The 23,572-nt window shown below is 39.0% G+C and overlaps 1 protein-coding gene across 1 annotated transcript; it reads left to right on the top strand.

Annotated features, from left to right (window-relative positions):
• The first annotated feature begins 1,847 nt into the window (after positions 1–1,847).
• On the top strand, positions 1,848–22,021 carry WDR1 (WD repeat domain 1). Its single transcript, XM_068679918.1, has 15 exons — positions 1,848–2,055; positions 2,206–2,327; positions 5,859–5,949; positions 8,870–9,017; positions 10,500–10,680; positions 12,514–12,591; positions 13,319–13,399; positions 13,518–13,751; positions 14,592–14,681; positions 15,940–16,094; positions 16,758–16,845; positions 18,302–18,412; positions 18,876–19,049; positions 20,172–20,316; positions 20,628–22,021. The coding sequence occupies exons 1-15, from the start codon at positions 2,040–2,042 to the stop codon at positions 20,735–20,737; spliced, it is 1,824 nt and encodes a 607-aa protein (XP_068536019.1). The 5' UTR covers positions 1,848–2,039; the 3' UTR covers positions 20,738–22,021.
• Positions 22,022–23,572: the final 1,551 nt, after the last annotated feature.

Genomic DNA, 23,572 nt, shown 5'->3' with positions numbered 1-23,572 from the left:
ATGTGCTAACCAAGTTACCAAAAATAAGTCTTCACAGTGAAAAAAGTAACCTCTTCTTCAATGCCATCCCATACTACAAGCTGAAAAAATGGAAGCTCCAGACTTGCCGTGCTGAGCCTTACTAGTCTACTTCAGATTTTAATTTCTAGCCCCTTAAATAATATACTAATTTAAAAAAAAAAAAAAAAAATCAGTTCTGAAAATCTGACCGTACACTTTTCGCAAGTACCCACAGGCATACTTGCTGCTTTCAAACCTAGACCATTATTTATGAGGTCATTGATTTAAGAAATTACAAATGCAATTCCTGCAGGGAGAGGTAATTTTTTTTTAATTTTATTTATTTATTTTTTTTTTTGTGAATGAATGTAGTTTAAAAAAATGTAAACATAGAAATATTAGGGTTGGAAAAGACCTCCAGGATCATCCTGTCCAACCATCCCCCTACCACCAATGTTACCACTAAACCATGTCCCCAAGCACCACGTCATCGTTTTGGGCATGTAAGGTTTTACTCAAGTACACAAGATATAACACAGCTTTGATGCACAAAAACACTTTATTGCAAATGCAGAATTTTTATCTTGTATTCATTGTCAAATATTGGCATAATAAAAAATATATAGCTTCATTTATTTATTTATTAACAACAACAAAAATGAACACATCAAAAAAAAAAATGTCGTCATATGGATAATTTGATTTTTACTAGGCATTCGTTTAAAGGAAAAGTAATGTAAGGAAACTAGACACAACAAGGGAAAAACCCAGTGCTAGGTCACTTTATGAATGAGGCAAGTTAGTGACAAAAGTACAAAACAGCACCCATTTCAGGAGCTTCTGCCAATTAGCTATAAATTCTTCACCTCGGTGTATAATGAAGAACTGATGGTATGCTCAGGATGTATACTTATAATATTGGAAGGAGAGAAAAATATTTTTTTCCTAAGTTATAAAGGAGTGGTGAAGGTGGCACGTGTTTCTCCTTACTACTTGTCTAAGCGGACACCTGGTTCTACCTCGTGGTAAGATGTGAGATAAACTATCTGTTTGCTAAGCACCTGAGCAATATCTGGACTTGAATGTCATCAAATAGCATGAAACTGCACGAAAATACCCTATTAAAAATTACAGCATAACTATAAGCTTCAGAGGGATGAGGCAGGACTGATCTTTGACGAAATACTGACTGCAGGCAGGACGCGGCTTCTTAACACCACCGCAAAAGGAAACCAAGGGCCAGACACCTTCACAGCCCGTGTGGCAGGAGGTAACCGCAGCCGGCTCCATCCCTACCCACCACCATGGCTGTCTGCAAACCCAAAGGAAGGCTCTGCGCTCTGCATAACTTCTGACCAACACCCGGTGTGCCCTCGGCGGCTGTTACTGGGACAAATACTCCCTAGGGGCCATGTTTGACCACACATCAAGAAGCAGAGGCCCATGTGGCATGGCGAGGGAGCCCCTGACAAGAAGATGGGAGAGGGGTAAAAGCCCTGGTGCCAGGAGCTCCCCCACCTCCCTCTCCTCACAGCTCCTCTTCCCGCCACCCACCCGCCGTCCCCATGGCAACGCCAGCAACCGCCCTTCACAGGTCCCCCCGTACGGCTTCACCACCGCTCCTGCGCATGCGCCGCTCAGAATGGCGGCAGGAACATTAGGTGGCGCGGCGCTGCCCGCGCATGCGCAAGGCGCCGGGTGACGCCCAAACCCGAAAGCGGGCACCGCCGCCGCGTGGCGCCCTGCAGCTCCCAAGCGCCGGGGCGGTGCCAGTGCCCGGGCGAGCCGACGGCATTTCCGGGGGAGGGCGGGAGGGAGCGGCGCGAGCAGAGTTGACTATATATGGTCATAGGCAGCGGCGGGCGGCGCGCGGCGCGGCCGCTTCCTGGTTCGGGCCGCGGCGCTGAGGCGGCGGCGGCGGGCGGGTGAGGAGCAGAGCGGGAGCCGAGCGGCCGCCGGTCTGCCCGCCTGCGCCTCCCTCCCTTCAGCGCCCTCCCGCTCCCTTCCTTCACAGCGCCTCGGGCCGCGAGCGGGCGAAGATGCCGTACGAGATCAGTAAGCCCCCGGCGAGGCGGAGGAGGGAGGGTGGGGGGCTCCGGGGGGACCGCCGGCAGCAACAAGTGACCGCGCCTTCTCTCTCTCTCCCCCACCCGCCTTCTCTCTCTGTCTCCCTTCCCTTTTTTTTTTTTTTTTTTTTCTCCTCAGAAAAAGTGTTCGCCAGCCTCCCGCAGGTTGAACGAGGCGTTTCCAAAATCCTCGGAGGTGATCCTAAGGGCAATAATTTTCTCTACACCAACGGAAAATGTGTCGTCATCAGGAACGCCGATGTAACGTATCCCGCTTTATTTCGCTCCCTGCCCCGGCCCCGCTCGCTAACTTTGGGTTTTTGGGTTGCCTTCCCAGCCCCTCTCCCGCAGCAGCCCGGGCTTCCTTCACGCTTAATTATCGCAATTTGAGGTCGCGGCTCCGTGATGGGCAGCAGGGGGATAGGAAGGGTGCATGACTCATGCGTGCAGCCATGGGCAGCAGATACAAAAATCTGTAAAAAATCATTTTTTCCTTCCGTTCTCCGCATAGGATTTACGCAGCAGAGACCGGTATGTTCTGGTTGGCCCTGTTTATCTCCTCCTATGCCACTGTTAGGAAGTTGAGAGTTCTGTTTGCCTAATAAATGAAGTCTTCCTTATTTCCTGTATCGGGCCTTCTGCTAGTAAAAGGAGCATGCAAATACTTGCAAACAACTGTCTGTAAGTCCATTATTCTGTAGCTTCCCCCCCCACCCTGTGAGCACTCCAGGAATCAAACCAGTTGTCAGGTACTTGACTCTGTGGCAGGCTGCACCTTGAGCCTTCACCCTGCTCATAGGGAATTTTTCTTGTCATTTGAATATTAAAATGCCCCCAGTTAACGTTTTCACTGGTGTCGTGTTTTTTTGCTTTGGTGATAACTAGGGAAATGTTAGATGAGTTATTTAAATGATTTCAAAGATGGCATCCCTTAGAGAAGTGTGGAGGAAGTGTTACATGTCTTGGCTATTGTCTTGCTATTGGTTTTCAAAAATCATTCTTTACATCAAAGTAAATGCTCACTCTTTAGAAAAATCAAATTTTCCCCTAGATTTAATTATCTCTCTTACTCTAAGCTTGGCTTGCAGTGGGGAGGGCTGCAATGGGACAGATTCTACCTCTGGAATTTCTGGGTCTCCACGACAGTGTATTTGTTGATGTCTACTTTTGTAAACTGTTTTTTTCATGAGATATTTTCCCGATTCATCTCATCACTCCCACTGTATTCAGATGTTCCTTCACAATCATGTCATAACACAGAAATGCTAGTAAACATTTAATACTTTAAGTTCAGTCACTGAAAAACAAAACCATGCTTGTAATCTGATTTTAATGCCTCAGTATTTATCCTATAGTAATAGTGTTTCACTCTTGGTGTCAAGAAAAGTTCAGTTTTCTGAAACCATAACCCCCAGTTAAACACTGTAATGGCATACAGTGCAATGAGAGAAGAGAGAAACGCCACTCTGCTTACATTACAGTTCTTGCCCACGATATGGATTGTGACCTCCTCCCTTGCACTGTCACTAGTGCTTCTCTGACCCTATTTTGGGGAGTTGAATTGGAAGAAAACAACTTGCTTTTTGAATCAGCTCACTGAAGGTTTGACTGGTGCCAATGTTAGTCCCAGCATGAGACAGAATGTAGAGCACATTGCAAAGTCTGAGTGCAAAAGCAAGGTGGGACTCTGGGAGTTCCAATTTAGACTGTTTAAACTCTCAAGGGATGTTGAGAATGGAAGTCATAAACCCTTCAGTTTTATGTTATTTAAGCTGGCATGCAAATTTACCGGAACTGGCAAGCAGGGGAAGAACACCCACCTCTAAGAGCTAATCAGTGGTGATGAATATAGCCTTCAGGGTTAATATGTGAGCATGAGCTAGAGACATTCTTTAACAAGGAAATGTCCTGGAGTGGTGAAGAAGCTCTCAGAAACAGAAGGACTAGTGATATTTGTAAGGTTTCATACTTCATAAATAATTTATACTGTCTTCATGGGTCCAAGCCTACTTCCAAGCTTGGAACTTTAACTGCTTGTTTTCATACGTGGCTCTGGTTTCAGTGTTCAAAATAAGCCACATAAGCTCTCTCTTCTAGTTGAATCCGGTATTAGGTACTGTATTTGTCCTAGCTAACAAACTTATCCTAAAACCTCTTTAGAATTGATTTTTTTCTTCCTGGTATGAAAAACACATGAGATTTAAAAATAAATTAAAAAAAAATCAAATAAACAGGATTTAAAATGGTAATTCTGATTTTCTACCTCATATCCTGAATTTATTGACTGTATTTTAAATTTTGGAATTTGATCTTAATGGTGCGTTTCACCCTCTAAGTCAGTCTGTACGTTCAGTCTCATCCCCTTAGGTCCCTGAACTCTCAGAGTGTTGCTATAAAACAGCAGCCACTTACGTATGCCATTACTAACCGAATGTGGGGATGGTTTGAGCTCCTTAAACTTGGAGACGGTGCAGCTATAGCTCAGGGAAAACATTGTGTATTGCTTAGCTAAAATCCCAGTTGCACACAAAATGGAGAATGACATGAGGATGCTGCAAATGCAGACAATTGTGACTTAAGTAAGGCTATAATGCACTCAAGCAATGTAAAAGCAGGAATGAAAAAGCTGCCGCTTGCATGAGTAAGCTATATTTTGTCTCCTGAGATGTAGCAGTACTGCAACAGCAAGAACTCATGCAAGCTAGAGACTCTTTCTAACACAGAGCAGGTGCTTTAGTTTTTCCTGATTGGACAGCTGAATCATGCCACAACATCAGGTGGTTCTCTGGTTTGGTTGGATAATTCAGTACTTATTGCAGCAGCTAAAATGGACTTTTGTTTTAACCATAGGATAATGTTTCTGGAGCTGGAAGATGCCTGTTAACTGCCAGTAAAAGGCTGCTCTAAGGAGTAGTGCGTTACATTGTAGCTTAAGCAGTGTGTTCGGGAGATACACGGAATGGCTTTTTTGTTTATGCAGTTAATTTGAGAGCAGGCATTGGGAGAATTTTTTCTAGATGTTATCCTTTGATTGGTGTGGCACCTCAGTATTGTAACACCACTGATCTTCTGAGGCGCAGTCAGTTTTATTATCCAGCCTGAAGCCTCTGAAAGCACATAAGACCAAAGAGATAAAACTGTGATGACATGGCAGCAAATTTCTTTCAGAACTCCTGTACAGCTGTTGCTACTAGGGAAGACTTCCTGTGCTAGTCTAGTAGCTTTTTAACCAGATTTCAGTTGGCAAGAATGAGTAAGCCTTGCACAGCTCATTGGTTACTGAGTAATCCGTAGTGTGTGTACTGATGAGTAACGGCCATGCAGTATGGTTAACCATCTGCTGAACCTTCATACTCCACTATAGTACAACTTCTGGGTATGTGTTCTGAAGCACACCTTGTGTTTAGTGGTCTACATAGAGAGCTGCCTTACCTGGCCAGCCTCATAAAAAGGACATCTGATGCTTGGCATGCTACTTCTGGACAGGGTTTTTCTACTTTTCAGCAGATACTGAAAGGAGAAGAGGGTCACAGCTAGTTTTGGTTGTAAGAAGAAATACTTTAACTGTGCCAGTTGTGAGAAATTAGCATATGATGTTTCAGTCATAACTGGACAGCAATTTTCTGCAATGTGCCCTGCAGTTTTCTTCTCATTTGTAGACTATATCTTGATTTAAAGGAGAGTGAGAGAAATGCAGGGAGAAATTATGAATTTTATCATGGAATGTCTGATTTTACTCCTATGAAAACCAGAAAATGTTACCTAGTAACTTTTTTTTTTCCTTTAAATTAGAATCCTGCAATTGCTGACATCTATACCGAGCATGCCCACCAGGTTGTAGTTGCCAAGTATGCTCCTAGTGGATTCTACATAGCGTCCGGAGGTAAGGTATTGATGCGCATGCTGGATGGGCTGTGGTGGCAGAGCTGTTAAAAGTGCTTGGCACAAAACTTATTGGCACAACAGAGGAGAGTTAACCTTTAAATGTATGTCCAAACTATATGCATCCAATGTGACATGCTGCAATGGCAGTTTGTGAGGGAGGAAGGAAGAACTTGTGCAGTTGTTCCTCTAACCTCTTTCTAAAGCGTTGAGTTCTGTTTCCTGCTTGGTCTTAAAATTGGTGCTTAAATCAGAAGGAACCTGGAAATCAGCTTTACAAAGTAGAAAGTTAAATAGAAGAAAGCTTAAATGACGTCTGTACATGCAGCAGAATAAGCTATTTCTGAAATATGGGGCTACTGTTTCTTCCCATTAATATACTTAGATACTTCAGGGGTGAGGGAAGAATATACTCATTTTGTTTCTATAGCCCCTTTTTTCCTGACAGAAGTTGGCAAGATTTAGCATCATTTTTCTTACAGTTGTAACACAAACTAAAAAAGGCTTTCACTGGTAAGTTAACAGGGAGAGTGGCAGATTCTAAACTTCTGTGAAATATATATATGTGTGAATGAATATCTGAGAATGGGCAACGTGAATTTCCTTCTGTGTGAATTTTCTGGATTATTAGCAAAAATGGTTGCAGTTTTTGATGACTTAAAAAGAACTAAAACCCATGTTAACAGCAGCTTGGTTCAAATAATTCATTCTTTTCAGGAGGACTTGGTGTACAGTTGAAGAATATTAACTTGCAACCTCCATTTCTTAGAATTGCAATCAATTTGTATATTAAAAAAAATAAAAATGCCATTGTCAGTTAGAAACACTTGAGAAGCAACTAGTGGGCCCAAATAGTGCAAAACTTCCTGGTTTTAAGTAACAGATCAGTTACTATTAATGAAAATAAACATTCTGAATATGTACCCCTTAGTGAGTCTAGACTCCTTTACACAGGCCTTAGTAGTTCATGAATTTCTCACCAATTTTACAGGTATAACACTTCTGAATTTGTAAAATACCTATCCTTTCCTCCATATCCAAAAGCTGTGTTAGAATATGTGTCTTCTGAATACTGGAGAGCTTTAAGAACACTGATAACACAGCCTTAGGTTTTCATATTTTTTGTTGTTCCTTTTTTCCCCTCCTTGTCTGAAGGGAACGAAAGCCAGGATTTTCTTGGCTCAGTCTTGTGTGTGGACCATATGTCAAACCGAGTACCTTCTTAACATTGAGCTTGTATTCTTTATTCTACCAACTTTGTGCTGTAGGTTTTTGCTGTACTTAACCCTCAGGATAACCATCTATTTTGTTTTTGTGACAATGTAGATTCAGTATTCTGTAAAATAGGTTATATATGCCTAGCTTGATCCGAAAAGATGTCTTTCATTCGTGATCAGCCTTGCTTCTAGGGGAATTATTCATTTTTTTTGTTGTTGTTTTTATTTTTTTTTTTACTTTAGAAGTTGTTTGTCCTACCCTGGTAAACAACCTTAGGCTGTAATATTTCCTTTAAAAACTGTCTTCTGTATATCACTTATGGTTTCATGATACTGCTGAGCATTGGGTCCGAAGACAGTATCAAGACTCTTTAAGCTTGTTGAAGTATAACATGTAAGACTCACTTCTCTATAAGTTTGCATTACATATGCAGCCTGCATTAATGCTTCATGAGACAGACCTTTGGCAATATGTTTTGTGGGTTTTAAGGTAACTTCTTCCCTATTGCTGTCATAAGAGACATAGTAATGTGAGATAAGACAAAATTAAAGCTGCGTGTCCTATCTGTTAATAGATAAAACAAACAGATTTTGAAGTCTGAACTTAAATTCCACTACAAAAGCATTCTCTGTAAAATGAAGGGTTCTAAATCTGTCCTTTTAGCAGAAGTAAAGGAGGTGAGTCAATGGGCAGGTCCCAAAGATAAAGGGATGCTGTATGTCCATGCTATAAAGATGCACTGATACTCAAAAGAGCTCTGCTGTGCTGGAAGATAGGCCTTTAACATATAGTTTATTCTAAAAAATGTTTTTTATGAAGGGTTCAATACACACAATCCACTGTGTGGGCTTTGTTACAGATATGTAAACCTGTCTGTGCATAGAACAATTCTGCTGGTTGCAATGTTGCACCACGGTAATTGCTTCTAAATGGAAGAAAGCTCTAGTTTTGTGTAATACTTAGGGGAAATAATGACCAAGGCAGCTGGGATTATGTTGCCCTAGATTGTTAGGATTTGTTGCATCTGCTGCTTGTGTCATTAGCATTTTTGATACTGTTAGATTTCTTTGTAATAATCAAGAAGCTGCATGTGGATACCTGCAGAAATGAGCATGTACATGCTTTTGTATAGAAAAAGCATGCTGATGTGTGCATGAGTAGAGCTTTATATGGGTAGAGGTCTCTTCATACCTCTCTCTATATATCTTCATATTTACATGCAAAACAGGTTTGCTACAAAGGTGTAAAAAAAAGTTGAAATGTGAATTTTAGTACAACAGCCACTGTCCACCAGTTTCCTTTCTTATTGTAGGGTGGGGTGGCTTACTTTCCAAAGTAGCATGTGTGAGCCATCTTGTAGTTGGTGGGGGATTTTCATTTTTTTGGTAACACAGACATGTAATATGCAAATGCTTACCTTCTCTTTACTATGTGATTTTAATCACGTTCTCAAAAGTTCTTTACATGCATTGTATTTATTGCAGCATGTCTTGAGCCTTAATAATCTGGTTAAAAACATACATCAGTGAAACAGATGTAGTCTTCAGCATTCTTAAATCAAGTGATTTGTGGTTGTTGAGATAAGATTGGTTCCTAGTACCAATGTTCAGTGTAGCTGAAAATTTGTATCCTGGCAGATTGTTGAGTCATGTGACCAAGTCATGCTGGAACAACAATAGTTATATTCTGCTTTATTATGGCAGATGTCTCTGGAAAGCTAAGAATCTGGGATACTACACAGAAGGAACACTTACTGAAGTATGAGTATCAGCCATTTGCAGGAAAAATCAAGGATCTTGCCTGGACTGAAGACAGCAAGAGAATTGCTGTGGTCGGAGAGGGAAGGGAAAAGTAAGTAGTTCTTTTGTATTTTGTATAAGTTGTACATATGTCTGTGTATTTATGCATAGGTATTTGTGTGTGTGTATAAATATTCACACTGTAAACCTCTGTAATCTAGCAAAGCAGATTCTTTGCAGAAAGCTTTTCCTTCTTCAGAGGAAGGAAATCGTGGTTTGTTCCCTCTTTAGACTTCAAAATGTCCTGTTCTGCAGCAGAATACTTTATGAAGTATTTGACAGCTGTAGAGGTACTCAGAAAATACAGTAGCTTAGTTTAAAGCAGTTACAATAGCTTAGTTTAAATTGTGTGGGTTTGCTTATTTTTTTAGGGGTGATATTATATTAAATATCTGTTCAGTGTGACTCTTTGGGGATTTCTTTGTCTGATTCTGACAGAGTAGGAAAGAAAAGCCACAAGTAGATTTTCTTCCTCTTCTTTAACCCCTCTCAAATTGAGGATACAATTGAATAAGACTACAAATAAAGAAAACCTTGTATCTGAATTCTCTCACCCAGCAACACTCCCATACTTTTAGGTATTACTGTGTTGATTAAAATTGCAACCAGTTGTCCTTGTCTGACTAAACAAGGTGTCTGTTTCAGTTAGATTTGTCCTTCATGTTTAAAGACTGGCAGATCTCTAAAGCAGAGTCCATACCAAGTAGTCTCATATCCAAATGTCTGAAAAACAGTGTGGTCCTGTTCCCCACCTCCTGTACCATTTCTTAAAAACCATGTCCTGATATTGCAGAGATGTTCTTTGTCCTTGTCTGTCCCTTCACCCCTACCTGCCCCTTGATAGGTACTGTAGAAATTTTGTTCTTCTGCATTAAGAAACTGGACTCTTTCATATTAGGTGTGTGTACTTCAAAACTAGAATTGAATGCAGAAGTCATTCTGTTGAATGCAGAAGTCATCCTACAGAGCCCATTTTAAATAGCGATTTTCTGATAGTTTAATGCCATGTACTGACTATACTGATTTAAATGCCATTGTACTGACTATACTGATTAAAAAAAAAAAAACACCTTAAAAGGCAAAAATGATTCCTTATATCTTTAAGTAATTGTTGTAAAAGTGATGGTACCCAACCTGGACTAAATTGTCAGATAATTGATCTGATGCTATTGTTATCCTAGCTCTCTGAGTTCTGTGTAGTGACTAGGTAGTTGGCAAAACTTAGTGCTTTCTCTTATAAACTAGTAGACTTGCTGAAGAATATCTTCGGGATCTCTGATTGGTAAAAGCTCCGTACATTTTAAAAAAAAAAAAGTTAGTCTGACCTTTTCAGCAAATGTCTCCTATTAAAGCCTAGGTTCTATCTCCAGCAAGATCTTAAATATCCTTCAGGGAACTGTGATGTGGTTGTATGAGATTAATGAGATGACCTAATTTCTTTGAGTGCACTCAAATCTGCTGTTTGCAGATGATCAAGGAATTGATCTAAATGTAACCTTTATGAATTATACTTAATGTGTACTTCTCTAACTAGATTTGGAGCAGTGTTCCTGTGGGATAGTGGTTCATCTGTTGGTGAGATCACTGGACACAACAAAGTGATCAACAGCGTGGACATAAAACAAACAAGACCTTATCGTCTAGCAACTGGCAGTGATGACAACTGTGCTGCTTTCTTTGAGGGACCTCCATTCAAATTCAAGTTTACACTAAGTGTGAGTTTTAAGCTTAGTTATGGTTATATTAAACAGTGTACCAAATTAACTAAAAGCTTTACAACAAGCTTGCGGTTTTTGTCACAACTAGTTTAAATAAGTTCTTAATTCCCTCTTTTGAGCCATAGTTGGTGTCATGTGTCTGTCTTAAACCCATGTTTATATATAACTGAAGGCTTGGCTCAAGCCTACAAAACCAAAAAAGATAATTGCTTAAGAAGAAAACCTGAAGCATTTTAAATTAATTTTGGCCTTACATCCTCTTTCATAGCATAAGCAGTAGGAATTCTCATCTGCCCTTGTGGTGCTCCATGAGCTCTGCTTCCTGACAGAGAAATGCGTAGTGTTTCTTAAGATTTCAAGGTGCTTGATTCAAGAGAAGTGGTTGTGTGAGTGGAATTTCCCAATCTGTTTAAGAATGCTCAAATCTTAAATCCCAAGGCAGCTTTGAAAGGGTGAGAGGAGGTGTTTTGAAATGTAACTAACCACAGAAAATATATACCCAATACTCGTAGAAATCAATTTTCTGTTTTTACATTTTCTTACTTTTTTATTGTACTAATTGAAATCTCGTAACTGAAAGGAAGCCTGGAACTACCACGTTTAAGACAGTCATTGTTACTTGAGGCAAAAAAAAAAAGCCAAGAACTTGTGTAGCTTTTTCTGATGCCATAAAACGTGTCTTGCCTAAAAAACAAACAAACAAAAAAACAGTATTGCAGAGATACTGGATTTTATTGGACTAGTAAATTCCAAATATTTATTGGCTCTTTTTAAAAAACTACAGTAGTAGGACTTATTTTCGTAAGTATGTGCTTTGAGTAAGCTTCGTACATTGACTTTAGTAAGGATTCCATTCCAGTTCTAGAAAAGGAATTGTTTTGAGCTCTGCAATCCAATGAAATGATGTAGTTGCCTAATATATTTCTGAACTTAAGTTGATACTTACATTTTGCTAAGCTGGTTCTTCTGGAGCTGTGAGGTCTGAATTGCTTACCAGTGCTGCTCAGACTGGTATGCGCTGGAGCCTTCCTTTTAAAGTGATATTTGAGTTGCTGTATGGGATTCAAGTACAGGCTGTTAAATGGCTTAGATTGAAGCTTGAGGTATTGTGGGGGTGAAAAATGTATTTAATCAAAGAAAGTAGGTTAGAACCTGCCTTCTATAATACTAAAAATAGTCTTCTAAATCTCTTTGCATGGGAGCTTTGGCCTCATTGCAGTGCTTTCCTATTTAATGTGTGCTTTCTAGTTAACATCGTTTGAATAGTCTCCTATTTGTAAATGGCCTATTTGCGGAGCATACATCAGTCTTGCCTGGTTATTTCAGAGCTAGTGTGACTGCAGTCTCCCAGAATTGGAATTCCAGTGGACAATTTATTCTTCACTGCTCTGTTCTTTTTACAATAATGAGCATAAAATACTTTTCTGTGTGCAAGATTTACTTGGACAATGAAGTAAGTCAAACTTTAGAGAATGCTGCAGAAGAATTGACTTGAGGACAGGAATCCCATGATTGCATATAGGCTGCACGTGAGTTTTTCCCCCCCACGTATCCCTGATACAGAGGTTACTCATTCACCTGGTATTGTGCAAGTAGTGTGAACTACATCAATATCCAACGGTTTCTTCCCTGGGCTGTTGTTGATTCGCGTGATTTTCTTCAGATAGAGGCTTGGTTTGTTCTTGAGAAACTGAATAGCAGTATTCTCTACAGCAGGCATCTCCTACATAACTAATTTATGGCTTGAATATAGAAGAACTTCATTGTTACTGGATTATCTCCTATGTAAACTAGTCTCATCTTGTATGCTGGTTGTTCTCTTTTCTACAGGACCATACGCGGTTTGTGAACTGTGTGAGATTTTCTCCTGATGGGAACAGATTTGCTACAGCTAGTGCAGATGGCCAGGTAAAACACAAGTAACTTTCTGTAGTGATTTTTAGAATGAGAGTTTGTTGTGCATTTCCTTATTCCTGCTTTTTCTTATTCTTGCTGCTTTTTCTTCTGAGAAATGAATGGCTTAAACTTTGTGTCCCTCTACAGAGGTGTAACAGCTGATATCAGACCATTTTCACTTAGCCTTGTCCCTGTTCCATCTCCCTGATGTATTACTTCTCTTGGAGATGATTTTGGTAGGAATATATCAGACTTTTGCAATATGTACATCTTGTTACGATTCTGAAATTTCTTGTTGAAATACTGAACTCATAGATGATATTGCAGCTCCATGTGGACACCCTGCTGCTAAGGCCAGATTTAATAACATTTACCATAGGCTGCTCCTTCTATGTAGTAGATTTCCATGTTGTAGGCAGATACCCCTGACAACAGTGCTAAGCAGCTGCCATCACAGCGGGAGTTAAAAATGTTACATGTCCCACAATTTCAAATGTCAGGATCCAATGTACAGGGTGGCTTACTATGCTTATTTAGAATTGTCATTTTATTGATTCAGGCTTAAATATCCAATGCAGGAATACTTGTGCCTCTTCAAAAATCTGCTACTTAATAAGCTGGGAAGTGTGCTTTGTAACAAAAGAACATGAGCAATGCAAGTACTGATGTTCTAGTTCTTCAGTGTTTTTTCTGCTGTTACTGATTTTCTATTTGTGATACCTCTGTGTGCTCTTTTAAGATTTTCATCTATGATGGGAAGACAGGAGAGAAAGTATGTGCTCTTGGTGGAGGCAAAGCTCATGATGGAGGTATTTATGCTGTAAGTATCACTTCATTTGTGCAAATGATCCGTGCTGTTTCATTACAAAGTTCATGGACTGTGAAGTCTTACAATAATAAATACATTTACTATCTTGTGGTGGCATTTGCTTTTACAGATTAGTTGGAGCCCTGACAGTAGCCAGTTGCTTTCTGCTTCTGGAGATAAAACTGCTAAAATCTGGGATGTTGGTGCTAATTCTGTTGTCAATACTTTCAACATGGGATCAAACGTGCTGGATCAGCAGCTGGGTTGTTTGTGGCAGAAAGACCACTTACTGACTATCTCCCTCTCTGGCTATATTAATTATCTGGACAAGAACAATCCAAATAAACCTTTACGTGTCATAAAGGTAGGTGAAACTTACATTGTCACACCAGAGTCTCTCTCTCTAAGTGGTTTGGTGATTGAAGTTGTCTAGATGGAATAGTTGAGCACTGACAGATGGCTTTGTTAAATGAGCATTGCCAAACAAGCTATATGTGACTGACTATCCCAAGTCATGTAAATCAAAAAGCTACAATGTTATGTGCAGTGATATTGTGCAAATATATACAGACTGATTCGATTTTGATTAAGGTTATCAAATTTTTCTTTTGTAATAGCTTTAAACATTCTTCAGATGAGAGAAGAATACAGCATAGATAGAAAACTGCCAGTGATGTCTCAGTCAACCAGAGCCACTGTGTTGTGAACAAGGTGACTAGGGTTACTATACAAGTGAGCTTTAATTTTAGGAATTATAGAGTTCGCTGACACAGCACTCTCACGGGAACTTACATTTTTACATGAACTAGAAACAGATGTCCCAGATTCTTGCTACTGCTACTATAATTCTGGCAGCTGGTGTGGGTGCACAACCACATTTAATCTTCATCTGAATTGTAAAGTGCTTGAAAAGTAAACTTTGCCTATGAAAAGGCTGTGAAAGTATTTTGGCCTAGCTAGCAGTCCTTAAGTAATAGGGGTATTCACAGTGCTTATTTTTTCTCCTTAATGAGTAGTACATGTAAACAGCAATACTGCAGTAGTAAAATGACTTCGCTAATTAGTGGTTTGTATTCTGGGTGACCTTTAATGCTTATAAATGTTACTTTCTGAATAACCTCTAATTCTCAAATAGATTTGAACTTATATATGGATGTTAAAATGAAAAATTGCCCATCAATAATTATTTGTCTCCTATTCACAGGGTCATAGTAAATCAATTCAGTGTCTTACAGTGCATAAAAATGGTGGAAAGTCCTATATTTACTCTGGCAGTAATGATGGTCATATTAATATCCTTTGAATAATAACGTGATACTTGTTTTAACCTAATAGTCCAAGAAAGCTTGTTAGGGGAAAAAAAACGCTTTATTGAACACAATTTATATCTGCTGAAGAAACTTACTTTGTCTACTTTGTCTTCCCCATCTTATTTTACTATTTGCCTGCTAAATACACGCCAGTTCCTAATTGCAAATTCTCACTACTTTGTGGTAGGTATATTGTTAGAATGGAGAAGTAAGTAAATATACAAATTAGCCTCTTGTAACTTTCTGTATATACTTGATTACACATGGTAAATATGTATTGCTGATGCTTGCTGTTACATGCAGTAAATAGGTTCCAGCGTGAGCTGGAAGTCATCTATTTTGTTTTTTTTTTTTTTAGATGTTCAGGCCAAGGAAGATGATAAACTCTTGTTTGATCTCTATCTGACCTAGTAATAAGCACTTCTTACAGCAGTTCTTCCCACCTGTATTCAGGTGATATATTCTGTGACATACCAATCCTGTTCTTTATTTGATATCCCAAATGTCACTAGGCTTTCTCAGTACTCAAGAACTTGTATTTCTCTTAAGATTCAATCCCAGTCCTGCTTTTTTCTGAAGCAAAATGTTGGGAATGCAGAGTGATCCCTAAAGGGCATGGGTAAAGGGTGAGGCTGTGGTGTATTTAGCTAAAAGACTTGGCTTTTCTTCAACATTCTGAAGATTATAAATAAAACTGCAGTCCAGCTTGCCATGGTGCATTAAAATGGCATTACACTGGCAGAAACCATCACAAAATAAAGGACTTAGCTCTCAGCAAATCTCTAGCACAAAATAATAGTTCAAACTGATGTTAATACTTCTTATGAGGAAAAGCCAATGTTGCAGGACTTCTAACTGTAATTCTTTTCAAAAGTACTTTGTGTTCTCAGACCTAATGCTAATTGTTCCAGTATTTACTATCAATTGTAAGAACTTACGTAGCTTATTACAGAACATCAGAATTTCATTTAATAAATAGTGTGAGGGATATTGAACACTGACATCGGTTTCCTGGAGAAATTGTAGAGACTCCATTATTGGAGATGCTCAAAACCCAATTGAATGAACAATCTGCTTTAGCTGAACCTGACTTGAGCAAAGGTTTGGACTAAACAGTCTCTAGGGGCTACTTCTGGCCTCAGTTTTTCTTATTATATAAGCTATTTAACTTTTTAATTTGGATGTTGTTCTATATCTGACTGCACTGGCATCTTCAAATATTCCTTAATTCTGTGTGTACATTATTGGGATTCTGACACTGGAGAGAATGATGGCTTTTCTGGGAAGGGCCATACAAACCAGGTTTCTAGAATGGCAGTGGATGAAATGGATCAGCTGGTCACCTGCAGTATGGATGATACTGTGCGCTATACTAACCTTAGCAAGAGGGACTACAGGTTAGTTAAACTTATCTTTTATTGTAATATTGAAGCCTTTTTTATTTTACAGCAACCGTTTTATTGACTTATGGGGTATATAATTTTATGCTGCAATTTATTCAGGTTTTAAGTTACCATGGAAACTGTAGAAATGATTGCTGCACCAACCTTGCTTTTTTCTGTGACAAAGGGAAATGCATCCCAGACTTTTTGCTTAGTCTCATCCCTTTCGCAGGTTAGATAGGTATCTGCCTGTATCAGGTGGCTTAGGGGATGGTGGGAAGGGTGTCAGTTACTCTATGATTCATTAATACACAGGAATACTGTTAATAAGCAGCTTTTTAGGAGGGCTGGGATACAGCTGTTTCTTCATCAAAACTGCTACTGAAGGAAAAAAAACCTTTACAGAATTGTATTAAGATCACCTAGTTACATCCAAAATTCATACTCTAGTGTAGTAACACTGACTTTCACTTAGAAGGTATACTACATGATTAAGATATGTTTACTCTTTAGAATGTCAGTAAGGCAACTTTGCAGATTTTAAAACTTTTTATGCGTATCAGTGAAGATCATTATTAGGTGATTATTTTAAAACTGATTATTCAGTAATATTAAGTTTGGAATGTTTTTTTCTGTTTTGCCCTTCCTGCTTCTCTACCCTATCACACCTTCCTCTAGTGGCCAGGATGCTGTGAAAATGGATGTTCAGCCAAAATGTTTAGCTGTGGGTCCTGGTGGTTATACTGTAGTTTTATGCATTGGACAAGTAAGTATTCACTCCTGGACTTGCAACACAACTGCTCTGTTAATAATGCAGTGTATGGTAACAAGATGGCTTCTAACTTGTTTAGTATTGTTAGCAAGAACTTCAGAGAACATAATTAAATGAGCCCTTATGATAGCCTTGCCTTTTTTCTTCTACCAATTCAATGGTCTTATGTATGGATTTAAACTTCATGTAGTCTCTGGTGTGCATACATCTGAATTCATTATCAGTACAGTTTTGTGCTGGAAGGCTGCACCAAGTCTAAATTGAAACAGGTAGAAAAGAGCCCTATTTACCTGCTGAATTGGAAGCTAAATAGGCATGTCTTGACTGTTGGATATAAGTGCGCCTGAAATAAATCCTCTCAGGTACTGATTATAAAGAGATTCTGATTTGCTGTCACATTCAAGTTCATCATTCTTGATTCCATTCTCCATACTCCTTCTCTTTTTGGAGAAAAAAAAATCCCTTCTCTGGGAAGAGAGGGAGGGCAGAAAAGGTCAAGGCAATAAAATTAATTTTATCATGTAACTTCTGGAGTAAGCACACTTATCTCTATGTACTATGCTGGCTTGAAGAACATTTTTGGTAGTATTTAGGACTTCTCTGGTGTATTTTTTTTTTTGAGTGATTCTCTTAGTTGATTCTTTTCTAAAGATTATAGGGATTAAGCACTATGTTTATGCAAGAATATTAACTTCCAAGTAATGCTCTTGTGTCTTCTGTTCAGTGAGGCAGTTCTGAGGAAAAATTGCATCTTGCTGCTGCATTTTTTGGCAACTAATCAATTGAAAAAATGCTGTTCAGCGTGGATAACTCTAATTTGCTTGTCAGCAGTATTCAGATCACAATACTCCAGAAGGATTTGTATCATCAAGGCAATCTTGTATTAAAGCCTGCTTAAGTTCTGATGATATTTTTTTCCTTATTTGGATACTTGTTCTATGGTTAGGCTTTTCACTAATATTGTCCAAACCTGTTTCCAATGTGAGTTATAATTCCAGTTGTCTGTTACATAAATCTAGGTAGGAGATAGCCCTCAAAATGTAATACTGCAGTATTAATGTGCAGCTAATTTGGTCCTGCATCCCTTCCTTTAATAGTGAACTGGGCAGGGAGTGAGCACTGCTAAAAATACTACTTTATCCTTGTTTCTTTTCTGTTCTGACCAAGTGAGGTAAAGCTGAATGCAGTAGAGCATGCACTGTGCTACCTAATGTAGAATGCTTCATCTGCTGTACTAGAGTACTCAGTCACCACACTAAGTGGTGACTTAGTGTCACCACTAAGGCCTTCTTTAATTTTTAAAGGAGTGAATCAGTTCCCTTAGGATCAGAATATAGTAAACTTCTGAGTGGTCAGAGTGGATTTGTGACTAAGCAGTGTGGGTTAGTCATAGGTGTATTGGGTGCTTGGAAGAATGATCTTAATAGTAACTGATTTTTTTTATTTATAGATTGTCTTGATGAAAGATAAGAAAAAATGTTTTGCAATTGATGACCTTGGCTATGAGCCTGAAGCTGTAGCTGTTCACCCTGGAGGAGGTACAGTAGCAGTAGGAGGAACGGTAAGGTTGCACTTCTTAAAATTGTACTTCTGTGAATACTTGCACCAGTAACAGAAGCCTTTAACAATAGTAGATCTGTTGTGTTGAGTAGTAGATAGCAGGTTGTAACAACAGCAGTATTGTAATAAGTAACCTATGTGTAATTGGTATTCCTGGGGAATGAAAGCCTAGGTTCTTCCACCACTGTGACCAACATTTTATTTCATTTCTCCCATCTCGTCTTCAGTGTCTATAAAGTGTTTTTACTCTTTTGCAAGCTTAAAGTAGGCAAATTCTTCAGTACTGTATTCTAGACTTGTTGGACTGCAGCCAGTATAAATGACAGTTCTTTATACTGTTTCTCAATATAAGCAGTACCAGATGGAATTGATGAAAACAGCCCAGAAGCTCGGTGAGCCTTCCTGTTTCTACTGTACAGTGATTATTTCTGTACTTTCCCCTCTTCTCCACTTTTAACTTGCAGGATGGGAATGTCCGTTTGTATTCAATCCAAGGAACCTCTTTAAAAAGTGATGATAAGTCTTTGGAAGCCAAAGGTCCTGTTACTGACCTGGCATATTCTCACGACGGTGCCTTTCTTGCAGTCTGTGATGCAAACAAAGTTGTCACTGTCTTTAGTGTCACTGATGGCTATGCGGTAAGAAATGCTGCATTTTTTTGTTTAAAAACAAATGCTGGCATCTTGTAGCTAAATCTGTTGTGGAATGTGTAGCTAGTGGACATAATTGTTAAATTGCAAATGTGTATTTGGTGTTCCTGTGACTTTACTTGACATCTTGGGATAGTGTTTCTTTTCACAGCAGCTTATGTGAAGCCATCAGATTGTTAAAGTAGGTGAGGAAATGTACAGCATAAGTTGGTTACTATGAAAATGCTCAAGTTCAGTCTAATAACAAATAGGGTGGAGTAGGGAAAAGGGTCAGGTTTCCACAGCCTAGGGGTAATTAAATACAAAAGATTACAAAGTATGCAGGTTCCATATTTGGGTCAGCTGAATCAATAGCATGGAGTTTTCTTGCCTTTTTTTCAAAAGTCAATGGATTGCATGCATGTCAAGTAGAGAAATTGTGTGCATTTCTGTACAATAGATAAGAATGCAGGCCCAATTTGATGAGAATTCTGCAGTGCAGTAAATTTTAATGAAGTGAATAAAGCAGACTTAGCAGTGTAACTTTGCTGTCTGTGGCATACAACTTTGTGGTAAGAACTAAACACTGAAAGGGATATATGGTAGTAGGGCAGGGAATTTTGTTCTGTCCTTAAATCTGTCCTTTCACCAAGAGCCAAGTAACAGGCAATTGCTGCTTCTCAGCTGAGTAGCCAATATGTGAATCGGCATTCTAAAGTCGTTTTTACTGAAACCACACTGAAGTAGAAAATTCAGGACGATATTCCAAAAAAACAGTTTAGTTTCTAAGTAAAAAATTAAAAGCATTTTTCTTTTTGAAAACATTTGAAGGGTTATTTGAAAGGCCTCTAAATAAAAAGTAACTTGCTGTATGTGCCCTTTACAGATCCATGTTTCTTAGAAAGTCTTCAAATTGTTTACAAAAGGTCTGGATTTTTATATACATTTTATGCCATTTAAAGTTTGATCAAAAGAAGTCAGCACTTGGCTTAGGGCATCCATCTGCACCTTTAGATACACATTAAAATTATCATTGTTCATTTCTGTGATGCTATACATTGAAAGCCAGTGATTTCCTGCAGTAGCTGGAACTAATGAAATGACGCTGTATCCCTGTTAACTTTCAAATAGGAACATAATGTCTTCTATGGACACCATGCAAAAATTGTTTGTATTGCCTGGTCACCAGATAATGAACACTTTGCTTCTGGAGGCATGGATATGATGGTATATGTTTGGACTGTAGGTGATCCAGAGACCAGAGTCAAAATACCAGGTATGTCTGCTTCAGGATCTTACTTCTAAAAGTTGCTAATCTTAAAATCCTGCATGGTGCTTGTTTTCTAAAACTGTACAGTAAGCAGATAAATTGCTGTGTATGTTCCCAAGCTAATTTAGCCTTCATGTTAATCTCCTCCATATAACTTAGCTGGCTGTTTTAGCTATGTTCTGTTACGTTCTTTTATTATGTAGTAACAAAATATAGTACTAGTATTTAATGCAGCTGAAAATCACTTTTGGAATATGTGCTGAAGTTTTGTCAGCCTGGCCTTCCTAATTATTTTCTTATTTCTCGCTGCCATACAGATGCTCACAGACTACATCATGTAAGTGGCTTGGCATGGTTGGATGAACATACTCTGGTAACAACATCCCATGATGCTTCTGTCAAAGCGTGGTCTATCTCCTACAATTGAAATAAGCCGTCTCTTTGGAAGGACCTAATCAGGGACTAGAACTACTGCAGCGGAACATAGCATTTCTCTTAAAGAATCTGTATTGGCCTCTGGGTCTGCTATCATATCCTCATATCTTTACAGGGTGTTCATATCTGTAATTAAATGTACTTTGAAAGCTTTAGCCAGTAACAGTTTGCACATGAAAAGCACTTAAATTATGTCTGGAGCTTAACCTTTGTGCTGAACATTCCAGAGGCAACAGCCTAGCAAGTTGGCGTGAAAGATTCAGGCGTGAAAGATTCAAACTCAATCACTCGTTCTTTTCTAACCAAGAAACATGAGACTGTACAGCATGAGAGTAATACTTCTCATTTTTTCTAATTACAGAACATTTCTGTACTAACGGTCATAGTAAGAATATTTAGTTGTGATCTGAAACCAATCAAGCTGTGTGCAGCTACTGTATATTGCTTTGCTTCTCTGTACTGCACAAAACTGTTGCCTCAGATTTTCTCCTCCAGATAACAAAATGGGGTACATACATAATAAACTTTTTATGTATTTCATGTCAAAGCTTTGTGGTTTATTTTAGGATGGAAGTGTGGGGTTTTGATGTACTTACTGTTGTGGGTATAATGTTTACAAATAATTGTTGTGGCAACTTCTTGCTTCGAAAACACATTTGTTACTTTCATGGAATAAGAATGTCTAGTCATTTCAGTGTCAGAAAAATCTGTTTCAAAGATTAAAGATTTTCTGTTTGAAGGAGGAGAAGCATGTTATTGTTCACAAAAAATGCAGTACTTCTACCACCCTTTTTTGAAAGTACAGGAATTAAACTAAGTGAAGCATTGTTATGACTCAAAGTGCTTTTTGAGGAGATAGTGTTTGCTAAGTAACTTCTATGGATCCGCATGTACAGAACAGTTGCATGTAAGCTGTTATCTAATGCAAACAGATCATGCTCTTGTGTGTAGTTCCCTTCTCACACTCTACAGCACATGTAAGTGATTTGATGCTAACAGTCCAGCCAGGCTGGAGGAGGGCACTGGTGCAATGTAGTAGGATTTGTTACCATCTCTATTGGCCAAAAGTTGGTGGTGGTGTCCACAACCTTGGAATACTTTTTTTTTCCGAACTTTCCTCTAAGTCTTTATCACTGTCACCCCTCCACTATTGGTTTGGTTTTTACTAAGCTTTCCTTTCTGTGTGGATTTGTATGTTGTTTTTCTTATTAGTTATATTTCTATTGATTAATTGTACAGCAAATAAAAATTCTTCCACTGAGCCTTTCACTGATAACTTACAATGTCAGATGTATCATGTTATGTTTTTTTAAAGGGGGAATAAATAGTGGATGTGTATTTGGCTACATAAGCACAGCACCTTTTCCAAAGAAACTGCTGACCTTTCTAGAGCTATCTATGTGGAAATAGAGTTCTAGGTGAAAACAGAGCCTTCGCTGTTAGGTTGACTATAAAACGTATGTGTGGTAACAGAAACCACTGGCTTGGCTGGACAAATAGTGATTTCAGCTATCATACATCCATTTTTTTTCTGTGTTCCCTTTCTCCTACACCCCTGTTCTGTCTGTGGCAGCTCATGACAAGATGCTCTACAGGCAAGTTTTCAACCCCTTGACCTCTTTTAAAAAAAAAAAACAACAAACAATAGACTGGAATAGACTGGGTGTGGACTGATTTCCATGAACTGACAATTAGTTTCTTCAGTGGTAGAGTACGGGTGGTAGTGACCGTGAAAGGAAATAGGGGAGATACTTTATGAAGGAATGCAATGACAAGAAAAAATACTTTGCTCTATTAGAAGGCTAATTGTTTTTGTTTTTTTATGCTAGTTGAAGCCCTGACCAAACCTGGCTTCTCAAGCCCATTGAAGAGTAAAGGTTTCTGTTTCAATCATGCATGTGCTTTAATTTCTAGCTGGCAGTTACTTGAAAGCAGGTTTCACTTCACCACGACTGGCAGCTTGCCTGCTTTACAGTGAAAACGTGGCTTAATTAGGCCAGGGTTAGATTTAGAAAACTAACATGACCAGCAATTCCTCATGAGGCTGTAGTGCATGGATTCTCCCCTCCCCCTTCAACATTGCCATTTAATCCTGTTTGCCTCTTCCATTTCTGCTGTGTTTGTACAGAACATTGGCCTTCCAAGAAGTTGGTCTATGCTCTCAGCCAGAAACTAGCAGCAGCTGTTCTGTGGAATATCATCAGCAAATCCCAAATGACATCTTTAATTGGCAATGGTTAAACAGAAAGGTAAAGGACATCATAAATCATTTGGGCATGGAAGTGTTTATAGAAAGACACATGATGGTGAATATCATGCATAGACTTGCAATGTGTTGTGGCATGGCTGATCTACTAGATGTGTTTTTTTGTTTGCTTTGCTTTTAAACATTAGGGCATCTTTTTGGAGTGAGGATAACTGCCTGAAAATCTTGTTCATGCTATTATTCTTAAGCAAAGAGCCAAAGCCATGGGATCCTGGAACTGAATATTTGAAGCTATGTTTCTAAGCAGAGAATCCAAGAATTTCTCCTGCTGCCCACGTTAATATGCACTGCAGATACTGTTTCAGGGTTGTGGCACAAGAAAGGATTTGCTGATCGAATCATTTCCCAGTGATAAATTTAGCTATGGCTATCTCTGATGAATGTGTACTGAGGAGAAAAAGGTCCCTTCCCTGTGTGCCCAGGAGTGGGATGACAGTTCAGCTGGCTGAACTGAAAACAAGTGGCAGGTTCTCAGGCATACAGGAACTGCTTGGGCTAAGAGAGCAAAGTTCCTTGGAGAGACTTGGGCATGAAGCTAATTAGTGAAATGCATGTCTTTTG

Source organism: Anas acuta, chromosome 4, assembly GCF_963932015.1.
Source record: "Anas acuta chromosome 4, bAnaAcu1.1, whole genome shotgun sequence".
NCBI lineage: Eukaryota > Metazoa > Chordata > Aves > Anseriformes > Anatidae > Anas > Anas acuta.
The sequence above is the reverse complement of the archived record's forward strand: the minus strand, read 5'-3'. Positions and strand labels throughout refer to the sequence as shown.

What these genes read in the sequence shown, in the direction of transcription:
- WDR1 (XM_068679918.1), top strand. An exon ending in AATTCAAGTTTACACTAAGT is followed by an intron (nt 10,681 to 12,513) that starts GTGAGTTTTAAG and finishes TCTTTTCTACAG; the next exon opens with GACCATACGCGGTTTGTGAA. An exon ending in CAGTAGCAGTAGGAGGAACG is followed by an intron (nt 18,413 to 18,875) that starts GTAAGGTTGCAC and finishes TTTAACTTGCAG; the next exon opens with GATGGGAATGTCCGTTTGTA.